Below are 11,878 nucleotides of genomic sequence, written 5' to 3'. Positions count from 1 at the left end.
GTGAGACACACACCGTCTGTCACTCTATCACATTAAATAACACACACCCCCCTGCCCAAAACCCAGCCGCTCCAAACCCAGTCTGAGTCGCTCCAGTGAAAAATGAAATGCATTTGTTCAACTTGAACAGGCAGGCTGGAGTGTGTCCTCATGCTGTCACTGTCAGTCCCTGATTCTGACATGACTGACTTGAGTGATGAGTGCACATTTCTGGAGAGTGGATCTGAGGTTGGAAGAACTGTGTAATAGAGTGCTGAAGGACTCACCAAAGTTGTTCTGTATTCAGGTGGTGACCTACCTGGCAGGCTGTGGGCTGCAGAGCTGTGCCATGCTCCTGGCTAAAGGATATCCTGACATTGGCTGGAACCCCATAGAGGGAGAGAGATACCTGTCCTTCCTCCGCTTTGCTGTCTTCAGCAACGGTGAGAGAGAGAGAGAGAGAGAGAGAGAGAGAGAGAGAGAGAGAGAGAGAGAGAGAGAGAGATTTTAGCGCTAGTTACTCTGAGGATGAAGTGGATAAACCATTGGTTGTGGATTGGCTGTCTATCTTATTCAATATAAATTTGTAATGAAACTCTCCCAATCCCTTCCTTTCCTAATGCCCCTCTCCCCCTTTCTCCACCCCTCCCTGCCTCCCTTACCCCCCCACCTCCATCCCTCCCTGCCTCCCTTACCCCCCCCCCCACCCCCCCTCCCTCCATCCCTGCAGGTGAGAGTGTAGAGGAGAACTCTAACACGGTGGTGAAGCTGCTGATCAGGCGTCCAGAGTGTTTTGGTCCCGCCCTGAGAGGAGAGGGGGGCAACGGCCTGCTGGCGGCCATGTTGGAAGCCATTAAGATATCTGAGGACCCTGCTCTGGACCTGCCCTCTACAGCCGAGGGAGAACCTTCTGGGTAATTCAATCTCAAGCACTCATCATCAGATGACACCTTTATAATTAACATAGGATCATTGAGTAGTGGAATGAATATGGAAGACAATTCAAGGTTGAGCTTCAATTCAAGGCTGAGAGCTTCAATTCAATTCCTTTACAAGAAATGCAGATGGATAGGGGCTATAGGGGTGGAGTTGGAAACTGACAATCTGCTATGGAGCTTTTTTAAACCATGAGCTTTATTCATTCAGTCAGGGAGGACTTTAGCCATACATCTAGAGATGACCTTTCAGCTCATTAGAAGTGACTTGTTTATCTGTGTCCTAGGTCTGGTGAGGATGAGGAGGAAGAGGTGGTCCACACAGGAAACGCCATCATGTCCTTCTACTCTGCCCTTATTGACCTGCTGGGGCGCTGCGCTCCTGAGATGCACGTGAGTGACAACACCTTTTATTAGTTATTTTGTTATTATCAAATCTTTATTTATCGATGATAGTCTCATTGAGATACAATCTCGAGATACCCGAGAGAAACCTGGACCAGAACAACATCAAGGTCATCAGAAAAGAAAGAAAAGAAAACAAAGCTTTTCATCACAAACGTGTCCTGAGTTATCCGACCAACGATGTGTGAGGGCCAATGTTTCTAGTGACCCAGAGGAAGTTTCTGGTTTCTTCACAGCTGCAGAAGTTAGATCAGTGCCTTGTCTCTCTCCCGTCTCCTGTCTGTTTGGCATGCTGTCCTTACCCCCCAAATTCATCATCTACATATTATCAGTGACACTTCAGCTCTATTCACAGTCCTCCTTCCACTGCTGCTCTCTCTGTCTCTCCCTCGCTCTCTCCCTTCCTTCTCCCTCTCCTCCTCCCTTCCTTCTCCCTCTCCTCCTCCCTTCCTTCTCCCTCTCCTCCTCCCTTCCTTCTCCCTCTCCTCCTCCCTTCCTTCTCCCTCGCTCTCTCCCTTCCTTCTCCCTCTCCTCCTCCCTTCCTTCTCCCTCTCCTCCTCCCTTCCTTCTCCCTCTCCTCCTCCCTTCCTTCTCCCTCGCTCTCTCCCTTCCTTCTCCCTCTCCTCCTCCCTTCCTTCTCCCTCTCCTCCTCCCTTCCTTCTCCCTCTCCTCCTCCCTTCCTTCTCCCTCTCCTCCTCCCTTCCTTCTCCCTCTCCTCCTCCCTCTCTCTCCCTTCCTTCTCCCTCTCCTCCTCCCTCTCTCTCCCTTCCTTCTCCCTTCCTTCTCCCTCTCCTCCTCACTCTCTCTCCCTTCCTTCTCCCTCTCCTCCTCCCTTCCTTCTCCATCTCCTCCTTCCTTCCTTCTCCCTCTCCTCCTCCCTTCCTTCTCCCTCTCCTCCTCCCTTCCTTCTCACTCTCCTTCTCCCTCTCTCTCCCTCTCCCCCTCTTTCTCAGTTGATCAACAAGGGTAAAGGCGAGGCGTTGCGTATCCGTGCCATCCTGCGGTCCCTGGTTCCTACCACAGACCTGGTGGGCATCATCAGTATACCACTCAAGATGCCCATTGTCAATAAAGGTAGGACCTAATGACTAAATACCTCAGATGAATGTCACATTTTTAATATGTATTGGTTGTATCAGAACATTTCTATCCTAAAAGTCCAATTTTGGTTGATATTTGAATGAGTTGTCCAGAAACATTACTCTGTTGATTAAGTATGGTGAAGTAACATGGAACAATGTGGACTTGTTTCTGGTCAACAAGACCCTGCTGTGTTTTAATGTTAAGCACATGTTACACTGTAGTAGAAGGTTCATCTTCTGGTGTCAGAGCTTTCGTATCCTATTCCACTCACAGTCACATCTTGGGCTACAACATAAATCTATCAGCCGTATGAGGTGAAGGCTCTTATATCTTCCTGATTGGGTTGTCTGCTTACACCTTGAGGAGTAGGTCTCTACCCGTTTCTCAGTCCATGTTTCCACTGCAGCCTGCAAGGTCTTCGCTTTCCCAATTTGTGCTTTATCTAAAAGTGTTCATGTTTGGTTAAAGTATATGAAGTCGTAGCATGGAATATGTGTTTGTAGTGGAGTAGCTAACTATAAACTTCTTTGCCAAAAATCCAATCAACCTTTCCCATTTTCAATTTTCTTCATGAGAAATTCTAATGAGAAAGCATACAGTATCTTACTTATTGAATGAACTTCCGCCACCTCTCACCCTCTCTAATCTGTTTCCTACAGTGAAGTATTCTCCCAAGAGATCCTTCCTTACACTGTAAATTACTTTTTCAAAGGACTTCTCTCTGCTTGTCCTAGTATGCTCTCCACACTCACTCAGTTTTTCAGATAACATTTGTTTCTTTTCCCAACCTGTATTAAACCTGGTAGATATGTTGCATCTCATTCTATGTGAGAACTTTATTTAGCTCTACACTTCTCCCCATTTAGACCATCCTGTGTTAGTGTAACGACAAAACAAAGACTTCCTCTGTCCTCTCACCAACCTGGTTTCACCGCTTCTATAATCGCTTTGTTTTGTTACCTCTACCTCCTCTTCCTCATCCTCTTCCTCCTCCTCTTCTACCTCCTCTACCTTCTCTTCCTCTTCCTCTACTTGCTCTTCCTCCTCTACATCCTCCTCTTCCTCCCCCTCCTCTTCCTCCTCTACCGCCTCTTCCTCCTCCTCTACCTCCTCCTCCTCTTCCTCCTCTACCTCCTCTTCCTCCTCCTCTTCTTCCTCCTCCCCTTCCTCATCTACCTCCTCTTCCTCCTCCTCTTCCTCCTCTTCCTCCTCTACCTCCTCCTCCACCCCCAGACGGTAGTGTGACGGAGCCGGACATGTCGGCTAGTTTCTGTCCGGATCACAAGGCTCCCATGGTGTTGTTTCTCGACCGTGTGTACGGTGTGGAGGACCAGAGCTTCCTGCTACACCTGTTGGAGGTGGGCTTCCTGCCTGACCTCCGTGCCTCCGCCTCCCTGGACACGGTGAGTAGGGGAGACAAATCAATCTATCAGTCAGTCAGTCAGTGAACCACAGTCAGTCTGTGAACCAGTCAGTCAGTGAACCAGTCAGCCAGCCAGCCAGTCAGTCAATGAACCAGTCAGTGAATCAGTCAGCCAGTCAGTGAACCACAGTCAGTCTGTGAACCAGTCAGTCAGTGAACCAGTCAGTAATTCAGTCAGCCAGCCAGTCAGTCAGTGAACCAGTCAGTCAGTTAGTCAGTCAGCCAGCCAGTCAGTCAGTGAATCAGTCAGCCAGTCAGTGAACCAGTCAGTCAGTCAGTGAACCAGTCAGTCAACCTGTGAACCAGTCAGTGAGTGAACCAGTCAGTCATTCAGTCAGCCAGCCAGTCAGTCAGTGAACCAGTCAGTCAGTTAGTCAGTCAGCCAGTCAGTCAGTCAGTCAGTCAGTGAACCAGTCAGCCAGTTAGTCAGTCAGTGAACCAGTCAGTCAGTGAACCAGTCAGTCAGTCAGTCAGTCAGTCAGTCAGTCAGTGAACCAGTCAGTCAGTCAGTGAACCAGTCAGTGAACCAGTCAGTCAGTAAACCAGTCAGTAAACCAGTCAGTCAGTCAGTCAGTCAGTGAACCAGTCAGTGAACCAGTCAGTCAGTCAGTAAGTCAGTGAACCAGTCAGTGAACCACTCAGTCAGTCTTCCCTGGACACGGTGAGTAGGAGAGAGTAGTATTCCCCATGCTGGCACTGAGACTGTAGCCATGGGAGACCGTCGCCATGGGACGGACCTCTGTAATTGCTTTACCCATAATCCCTTGGGAGAGAGAGAGAAAGTGATGCTGACAGTCCCCATTTATCTCAATACCTGCTGAAACAGTCTGCCTTAGGGGTTACTGTGACCTCAGGGATATCATCTAACTCACAGGGGGAACCAAACTCAGTCCCTTGATGTACAATTGTGTACTTCACGTGTTGAGATTCTCTTTAATAGTTGTTTACAGTGGTTAGTTGTCACAAACCATTGGTACTGGAGAGCTATTGGGTGGGCAGGCTTTTCTTTCAGCCCAGCTCTAATGATTAGTTGTTAAGCTGAACTGGTGGTTTAGTGTTAGGTTGGGGCACATTACAGCCTGTAGATGTCCAGAACCACTGGTTTGTGAGCACTGTATTGATGCTTTAGGGAGAAACGGAGCAATAAATAACCGGTCTCAAAGGAATTGAATTGAGAAGTCCAGTGTTGGTGATGACCACTGGTCTATCCACTCTCATTCACTATCATGTAATTCTGTCCTCCGGCCTGTAGGATGTGCTGAGCACCACAGAGACCGCGCTGGCCATGAACAGGTACATCGGTTCGGCCCTGCTTCCCCTGCTGACCAGGTGTGCTGACCAGTTCTCGGGCACGGAGCACTACGCAGCGCTCATCGACTCTACGCTCCACACTATCTATCGGCTGTCCAAGGGACGCTCCCTCACCAAGGCCCAGAGAGACTCTATCGAGGAGTGTCTGCTCGCCATCTGCAAGTAAGTATTAATAAAGACTCACAGCATGTTGTGAACCTCTCAGACCTCTAAAACCTCTCTGTGGACCTCTAAGGCTCTATTGACGTCCTGGAATCTCCTGTGACTATTGCGTTTTCAGTGGCCAACTAATCTATAGCAGTGGTAGCTTTAGGTCAATGCCAGGGTTGCAAAATTCCAATAACTTTCACAAAATTCCCTGGTTTTCCAGAATTACTGATTGGAATTTCGCAACCCTAGTCAGAGCCTTATATTCCAACCTGAGGTATCCTCATATTTGACTGTATGTGTCACATCTATCTCTTCCCCTGCTGCGCTACAGACACCTGCGTCCCTCCATGATGCAGCAGCTGCTGAGACGTCTGGTGTTTGATGTTCCCCTGCTGACAGAGTACTGCAAGATGCCACTCAGGGTAAGATCCCATTCTCACAGTGTACTGCAAGATGCCACTCAGGGTAAGATCCCATTCTCACAGAGTACTGCAAGATGCCACTCAGGGTAAGATCCCATTCTCACAGAGTACTGCAAGATGCCACTCAGGGTAAGATCCCATTCTCACAGAGTACTGCAAGATGCCACTCAGGGTAAGATCCCATTCTCACAGAGTACTGTAAGGGGCCTGATGGTAAGACCCCCCCCCCCCCCCCCCCTCCCTTTGTGGTTAGGGTGAGAACAGATCCGTTGACACCCCTTGCCTCCCTCCCTCTCTCCCTCCCTCCACTCACAAAAACAATGAGTCTTAACTTCCTCTCATCTCAGCTTCTACTAGTTGTAGTTTGCTGGCTCTCTCTTTCCCCTGGGTGGGTGGGGGTGGGGGGTGGGTAGGTGTGACCTCTGTCTGATGACACGTCTGTCTCACTCCTAGCTGATAACACGGTATCTAGTACATACCGTACCTAGAACATTTATTTAAACAGGACACTGACTTTTACCGACATGTACGTTCATTTACAGAATCTCAACAGGATATTGACTTGAATACTTAATTGACTTCAAGCGGTTTGGAAGACAGGGGGTACACATGCTTGAATTCAGAATCAGTGGGAGGGAGATATGTTAACTCTTTCCTGATTTTAATTCTTCTAGCTTCTGACCGCCCACCACCAATACAAGTCATCTTCATTTCCTCTCATCTTACTTTCCACTAGTAGCTACTACCCGGACGGGTTTCAGCAGCAGGATACTGACTGTTTTCTCCTTGTATTTCCTACAGCTGCTGACCGAACACTATGAGCAGAGCTGGAAGTACTACTGTCTTCCCTCGGGGCTGGGGAGCTCCGGCATGGCCTCAGAGGAGGAGCTGCTGCTCACCAGGAAACTCTTCTGGGGAATATTCGACTCCCTCTCAACAAAGGTAAGGATGGTACTGTTACAGTTGAAGTCGGAAGTTTACATACACTTTAGCCAAATACATGTCAACTCAGTTTTATCACAATTCCTGACATTTAATCCTAGTAAAAATTCCCTGTTTTAGGTCAGTTAAGATCACCACTTTATTTTAAGAATGTGAAATGTCAGAATAATAGTAGAGAGAATGATTTATTTCAGCTTTTATTTATTTCATCACATTCCCAGTGGGTCAGAAGTGTACATACACTCAATTAGTATTTGGTAGCATTGCCTTTAAATTGTTTAACTTGGGTCAAACGTTTCGGGTAGCCTTCCACAAGCTTCCCACAATAAGTTGGGTGAATCTTGGCCCATTCCTCCTGACAGAGCTGGTGTAACTGAGTCAGGTTTGTAGGCCTCCTTGCTCGCACACGCTTTTTCAGTTCTGCCCACAAATGTTCTATAGGATTGAGGTCAGGGCTTTGTGATGGCCACTCCAATACCTTGACTTTGTTGTCCTTAAGCCATTTTATAATTATAATAATAATAATAATAATAATAATAATATGCCATTTAGCAGACGCTTTTATCCAAAGCGACTTACAGTCGTGCGTGCATACATTTTTGTGTATGGGTGGTCCCGGGGATCGAACCCACTACCTTGGCGTTACAAGCGCCGTGCTCTACCAGCTGAGCTACAGAGGACCACAACTTGCCACAACTTTGGAAGTATGCTTGTCCATTTGGAAGACCCATTTGCAACCAAGCTTTAACTTCCTGACTGATGTCTTGAGATGTTGCTTCAATATATTCACATAATCTTCCTTCCTCATGATGCCATCTATTTTGTGAAGTGCACCAGTCCCTCCTGCAGCAAAGCACCCGCACAGCATGATGCTGCAACCCCCTGTCACGTTCGTCGAGGAGTGAAGGAGACCAAGGCGCAGCGAGTGAAAAGAACATGTTGACTTTAATACTTAAAGCAACCAAAAACAACAAACCAAAGCGACGAATGTGAAGTCCAATAGTGACAAAGACTAAACAGGAACAAAAACCCACAAAACCCAGGTGAAACCACACAGTTTAAATATGGCTCCCAATCAGAGATAACGAGCCAACAGCTGACACTCGTTACCTCCGATTGGGAGTCATATGACTAATCAAGAACAATCACCAAACATAGAAATGAACAACTAGAATACCCAACATAGAAATACACCCAAACAATGAAAATGAACAACCCTGGCTCAATAATCAAAGTCCATGGAGCCAGAGTGTCACAGTACCCCCCCCTAAAGGTGCGAACTCCGGGCGCACCAGCATACAGTCTAGGGGAGGGTCTGGGTGGGCGTCTGTCCATGGTGGCGGCTCTGGCCCAGGTCGTGGTCCCCACCCCACCTTAGTCACTATCCGCTTCCGTAGCCCCCTCCACCTGACCACCCCCCAACTAAACCCCACTGGATTAAGGGGCGGCACCGGACTAAGGGGCAGCACCGGACTAAGGGGCAGCACCGGACTAAGGGACAGTACCTGACTAAGGGGCAGCACCGGCCTGAGGGGCAGCACCGGACTGAATGGCGGATCCTGGCTGGCTGGCTCTGGCGGATCCTGGCTGGACGGCTCTGGCGGATCCTGGCTGGACGGCTCTGGCGGATCCTGGCTGGCGGAAGGCTCTGGCTGATCCTGTCTGGCAGAAGGCTCTGGCTGATCCTGTCTGGCGGAAGGCTCCGGCTGATCCTGTCTGGCGTACGGCTCTGGCTGATCCTGTCTGGCGGAAGGCTCTGGCTGCTCCTGTCTGGCGGAAGGCTCTGGCTGATCCTGTCTGGCGGAAGGCTCTGGCTGCTCCTGTCTGGCGGAGAGCTCTAGCGGCTCCGGTCTGGCGGACGGCTCTGAAGGCTCATGGCAGACGGGCGGCTTTGCAGGCTCAGTACAGACGGGCAGTTCCTGCGGCGCTTGGCAGACGGACAGTTCAGACGGCGTTGGGCAGACGGACAGTTCAGGCCCCGTTGGGCAGACGGCAGACTCTGGCCGTCTGAGGCGCATCGTAGGCCTGGTGCGTGGTGCCGGAACAGGAGGTACCGGGCTGAGGACACGCATCTCAGGGCTAGTGTGGGGAGAAGCAACAGGGCATGCTGGACCCTGGGGACGCACCGTAGGCCTGATGCGTGGTGCCGGAACTGGAGGTACCGGGCTGAGGACACGCATCTCAGGGCTAGTGCGGGAAGCAGCAACAGGGCATGCTTGGCCCTGGGGACGCACCGTAGGCCTGATGCGTGGTGCCGGAACTGGAGGTACCGGGCTGAGGACACGCATCTCAGGGCTAGTGCGGGAAGCAGCAACAGGACGCACAGGACTCTGGGGACACACAGGAGGCTTGGTGCGTGGTGTCTGCACTGGTGGTAAAGGGCTGGAGACACGCACCATAGAGCCAGTGCGTGGAGGAGACACAGGGCTCTGAAGACGCACTGGAAACCTGGTGCGTGGTGTAGGTACTGGTGGTACTGGGCTGGAGCGAGGAGGTGGTACCGGAAATACCGGACCGTGCAGGCGTACTGGCTCCCTTGAGCACTGAGCCTGCCCAACCTTCCCTGGGTTGATGCTCCCCGTCGCCCGACCAGTACGGGGAGGTGTAATAACCCGCACCGGCCTATGTGGGCGAACCGGGAACACCATGCGCAAGGCTGGTGCCATGTACGCCGGCCCGAGGAGACGCACTGGTGACCAGCTGCGTGGGACCGGCTTCATGACATCCGGCTCAACACTCAATCTAGCCCGGCCGATACGTGGAGCTGGACTGTACCGAACCGGGCTATGCCTGCGTACAGGAGACACCATGCGCTCAACTGCGTAACACGGTGTCTGCCCGTACTCTCGCTCTCCACGGTCAGTCCAGGGAGTAGGCGCAGGTCTCCTACCTGACTTCGCCACACTCCCTCTTAGCCCCCCCCCAATAAATTCTTGGGTAGTACCCACAGGCTTCCAGTCTTGCCTCCGTGCTGCCTCCTCATATCGCCGCCTCTCGGCTTTAGCTGCCTCCAGCTCTTCACGAGGACGGCGATATTCTCCCGGTTGTGCCCAAGGCCCCTTACCATCCAGAATCTCCTCCCATGTCCATGAATCCTTTATGGGTGGATATAAATCCTGTGTAGGTGGATCCTGTTGCCGCTTGACACGCCGCTTGGTCCTTTTATGGTGGGTTTTTCTGTCACGTTCGTCGAGGAGTGAAGGAGACCAAGGCGCAGCGAGTGAAAAGAACATGTTGACTTTAATACTTAAAGCAACCAAAAACAACAAACCAAAGCGACGAATGTGAAGTCCAATAGTGACAAAGACTAAACAGGAACAAAAACCCACAAAACCCAGGTGAAACCACACAGTTTAAATATGGCTCCCAATCAGAGATAACGAGCCAACAGCTGACACTCGTTACCTCCGATTGGGAGTCATATGACTAATCAAGAACAATCACCAAACATAGAAATGAACAACTAGAATACCCAACATAGAAATACACCCAAACAATGAAAATGAACAACCCTGGCTCAATAATCAAAGTCCATGGAGCCAGAGTGTCACACCCCCGTGCTTCACGGTTGGGATAGTGTTCTTCGGCTTGCAAGTTCTCCCTTTTTCCTCCAAACATAACGATGGTCATTATGGCCAAACAGTTCTATTTTTGTTTCATCAGACCAGAGGACATTTCTCCCAAAAGTACGATCTTTTATTATGACTGTATCTCTAGGAAGCAGAAGAGAGAGTTTATTTATTTTCCCTTTTGTACTTTAACTATTTGCCCATACTATACCATTTGAAATGTCTTTATGAGTGTAATGTTTACTGTTAATTTTGAGACAGAGACACAGAGACAGAGACAGAGACAGAGACAGAGACAGAGACAGAGACAGAGACAGAGACAGAGACAGAGAGAGAGAGAGAGAGAGAGAGAGAGAGAGAGAGAGAGAGAGAGAGAGAGAGAGAGAGAGAGAGGAGCTAAAGTGTCGCTGAAATATAAATCATTCATCAGAATGTGACAGATCACTGCTCTCCGGCTCTGCAGAGTGTCTCTCTGTGTCTGTCTCTCTGTCTCTGTTGTCTCCCTTCTGTCTCTGCTGTCTCCATTCTCTCTCTCTCTCTCCCTCAATCTGCTCCCTCTCTCCCTGCAGGAGCAGACATGTCCTCTTTTGACCCAACTAGACCTGTCTAAGAGAGCAGGAGATAGCGTGACATAGAGACAGAGAGAAAGAAAGGGAGATAGATGAGTGGAAGTGACAGATAACTGTTTGTTACCTCAACCCTCTGTGTCCTCCTGTCTCCTCTGTCTCCCTCTGTCTCTGTTGTCTCCCCCCTGTGTCTGTTGTCTCCCCCCTGTCTCTGTTGTCTCCCCTCTGTCTCTGTCTGTCTCCCTGTGTCTCCCCCATACAGAAGTTTGACTCTGACCTGTTCAAAACTGCCATGGCCTGTCTGAGTGCCATCGCTGGGTCGTTGCCACCTGACTATGTGGATACCAGCCCTGGTGCCACCCTGGAGAAGCAGACGTCTGTGGACGCACACGGCAACTTCGACCCCAAACCCATCAACACTGCCAAGTGAGTGGCCCAGGAGAGAGAGAAGCTTTGACCTTTAAAAGCTCTTATTCAACCCCTTGCCCAAATTAGCACATCAAGGTCAGGATCCACAGAACACAGCCTTACTACAACACCATATAGGACTAACTACAACACCTCTGTCTCCCTCTGTCTCTCCCTTCTGTCTCTGTTGTCTCCCCCTGTCTCCCCCTGTCTATGTTGTCTCCCCCCTGTCTCTGTTGTCTCCCCTCTGTCTCCCCTCTGTCTCTGTTGTCTCCCCTCTGTCTCCCTTCTGTCTCTGTTGTCTCCCCTCTGTCTCTGTTGTCTCCCCTCTGTCTCTGTTGTCTCCCTCTGTCTCTGTTGTCTCCCTCTGTCTCTGTTGTCTCCCTCTGTCTCTGTTGTCTCCCCCTGTCTCTGTTGTCTCCCTTCTGTCTCACTTCTGTCTCTGTTGTCTCCCTTCTGTCTCCCTCTGTCTCTGTTATCTCCCTCTGTCTCTGTTGTCTCCCCCTGTCTCTGTTGTCTCCCCTCTGTATCTGTTGTCTCCCTCTGTCTCTGTTGTCTCCCCCTGTCTCTGTTTTCTCCCTCTGTCTCTGTTGTCTCCCCCTGTCTCTGTTGTCTCCCCTCTGTCTCTGTTGGCTCCCTTCTGTCTCCCCCTGTCTCTGTTGTCTCCCTCTGTCTCTGTTGTCTC

The 11,878-nt window shown here is 50.2% G+C and overlaps 1 protein-coding gene across 1 annotated transcript in view; it reads left to right on the top strand.

Moving 5' to 3' along the window:
• Positions 1-196: 196 nt before the first annotated feature.
• The window catches only part of LOC311119401 (ryanodine receptor 3-like), a gene marked incomplete at both ends in the record, with an annotated part of 72,809 nt that continues 61,127 nt past the window's right edge, over positions 197-11,878 (top strand). The window contains 9 exons of the mRNA XM_084194102.1: positions 197-422; positions 710-893; positions 1,202-1,307; positions 2,273-2,393; positions 3,636-3,805; positions 5,078-5,298; positions 5,618-5,708; positions 6,510-6,650; positions 11,048-11,211. Coding sequence (XP_084050228.1) covers positions 197-422; positions 710-893; positions 1,202-1,307; positions 2,273-2,393; positions 3,636-3,805; positions 5,078-5,298; positions 5,618-5,708; positions 6,510-6,650; positions 11,048-11,211 — 1,424 coding nt within the window. The remainder of the gene's footprint in view (positions 423-709; positions 894-1,201; positions 1,308-2,272; positions 2,394-3,635; positions 3,806-5,077; positions 5,299-5,617; positions 5,709-6,509; positions 6,651-11,047; positions 11,212-11,878) is intronic.

The sequence above is a fragment of the Coregonus lavaretus genome (genome assembly GCF_964263955.1).
Source record: "Coregonus lavaretus genome assembly, contig: HAP1_SCAFFOLD_2655, whole genome shotgun sequence".
NCBI lineage: Eukaryota > Metazoa > Chordata > Actinopteri > Salmoniformes > Salmonidae > Coregonus > Coregonus lavaretus.
Note: the sequence above shows the minus strand (reverse complement) of the source record. Positions and strands in the feature narration are given on the sequence as shown.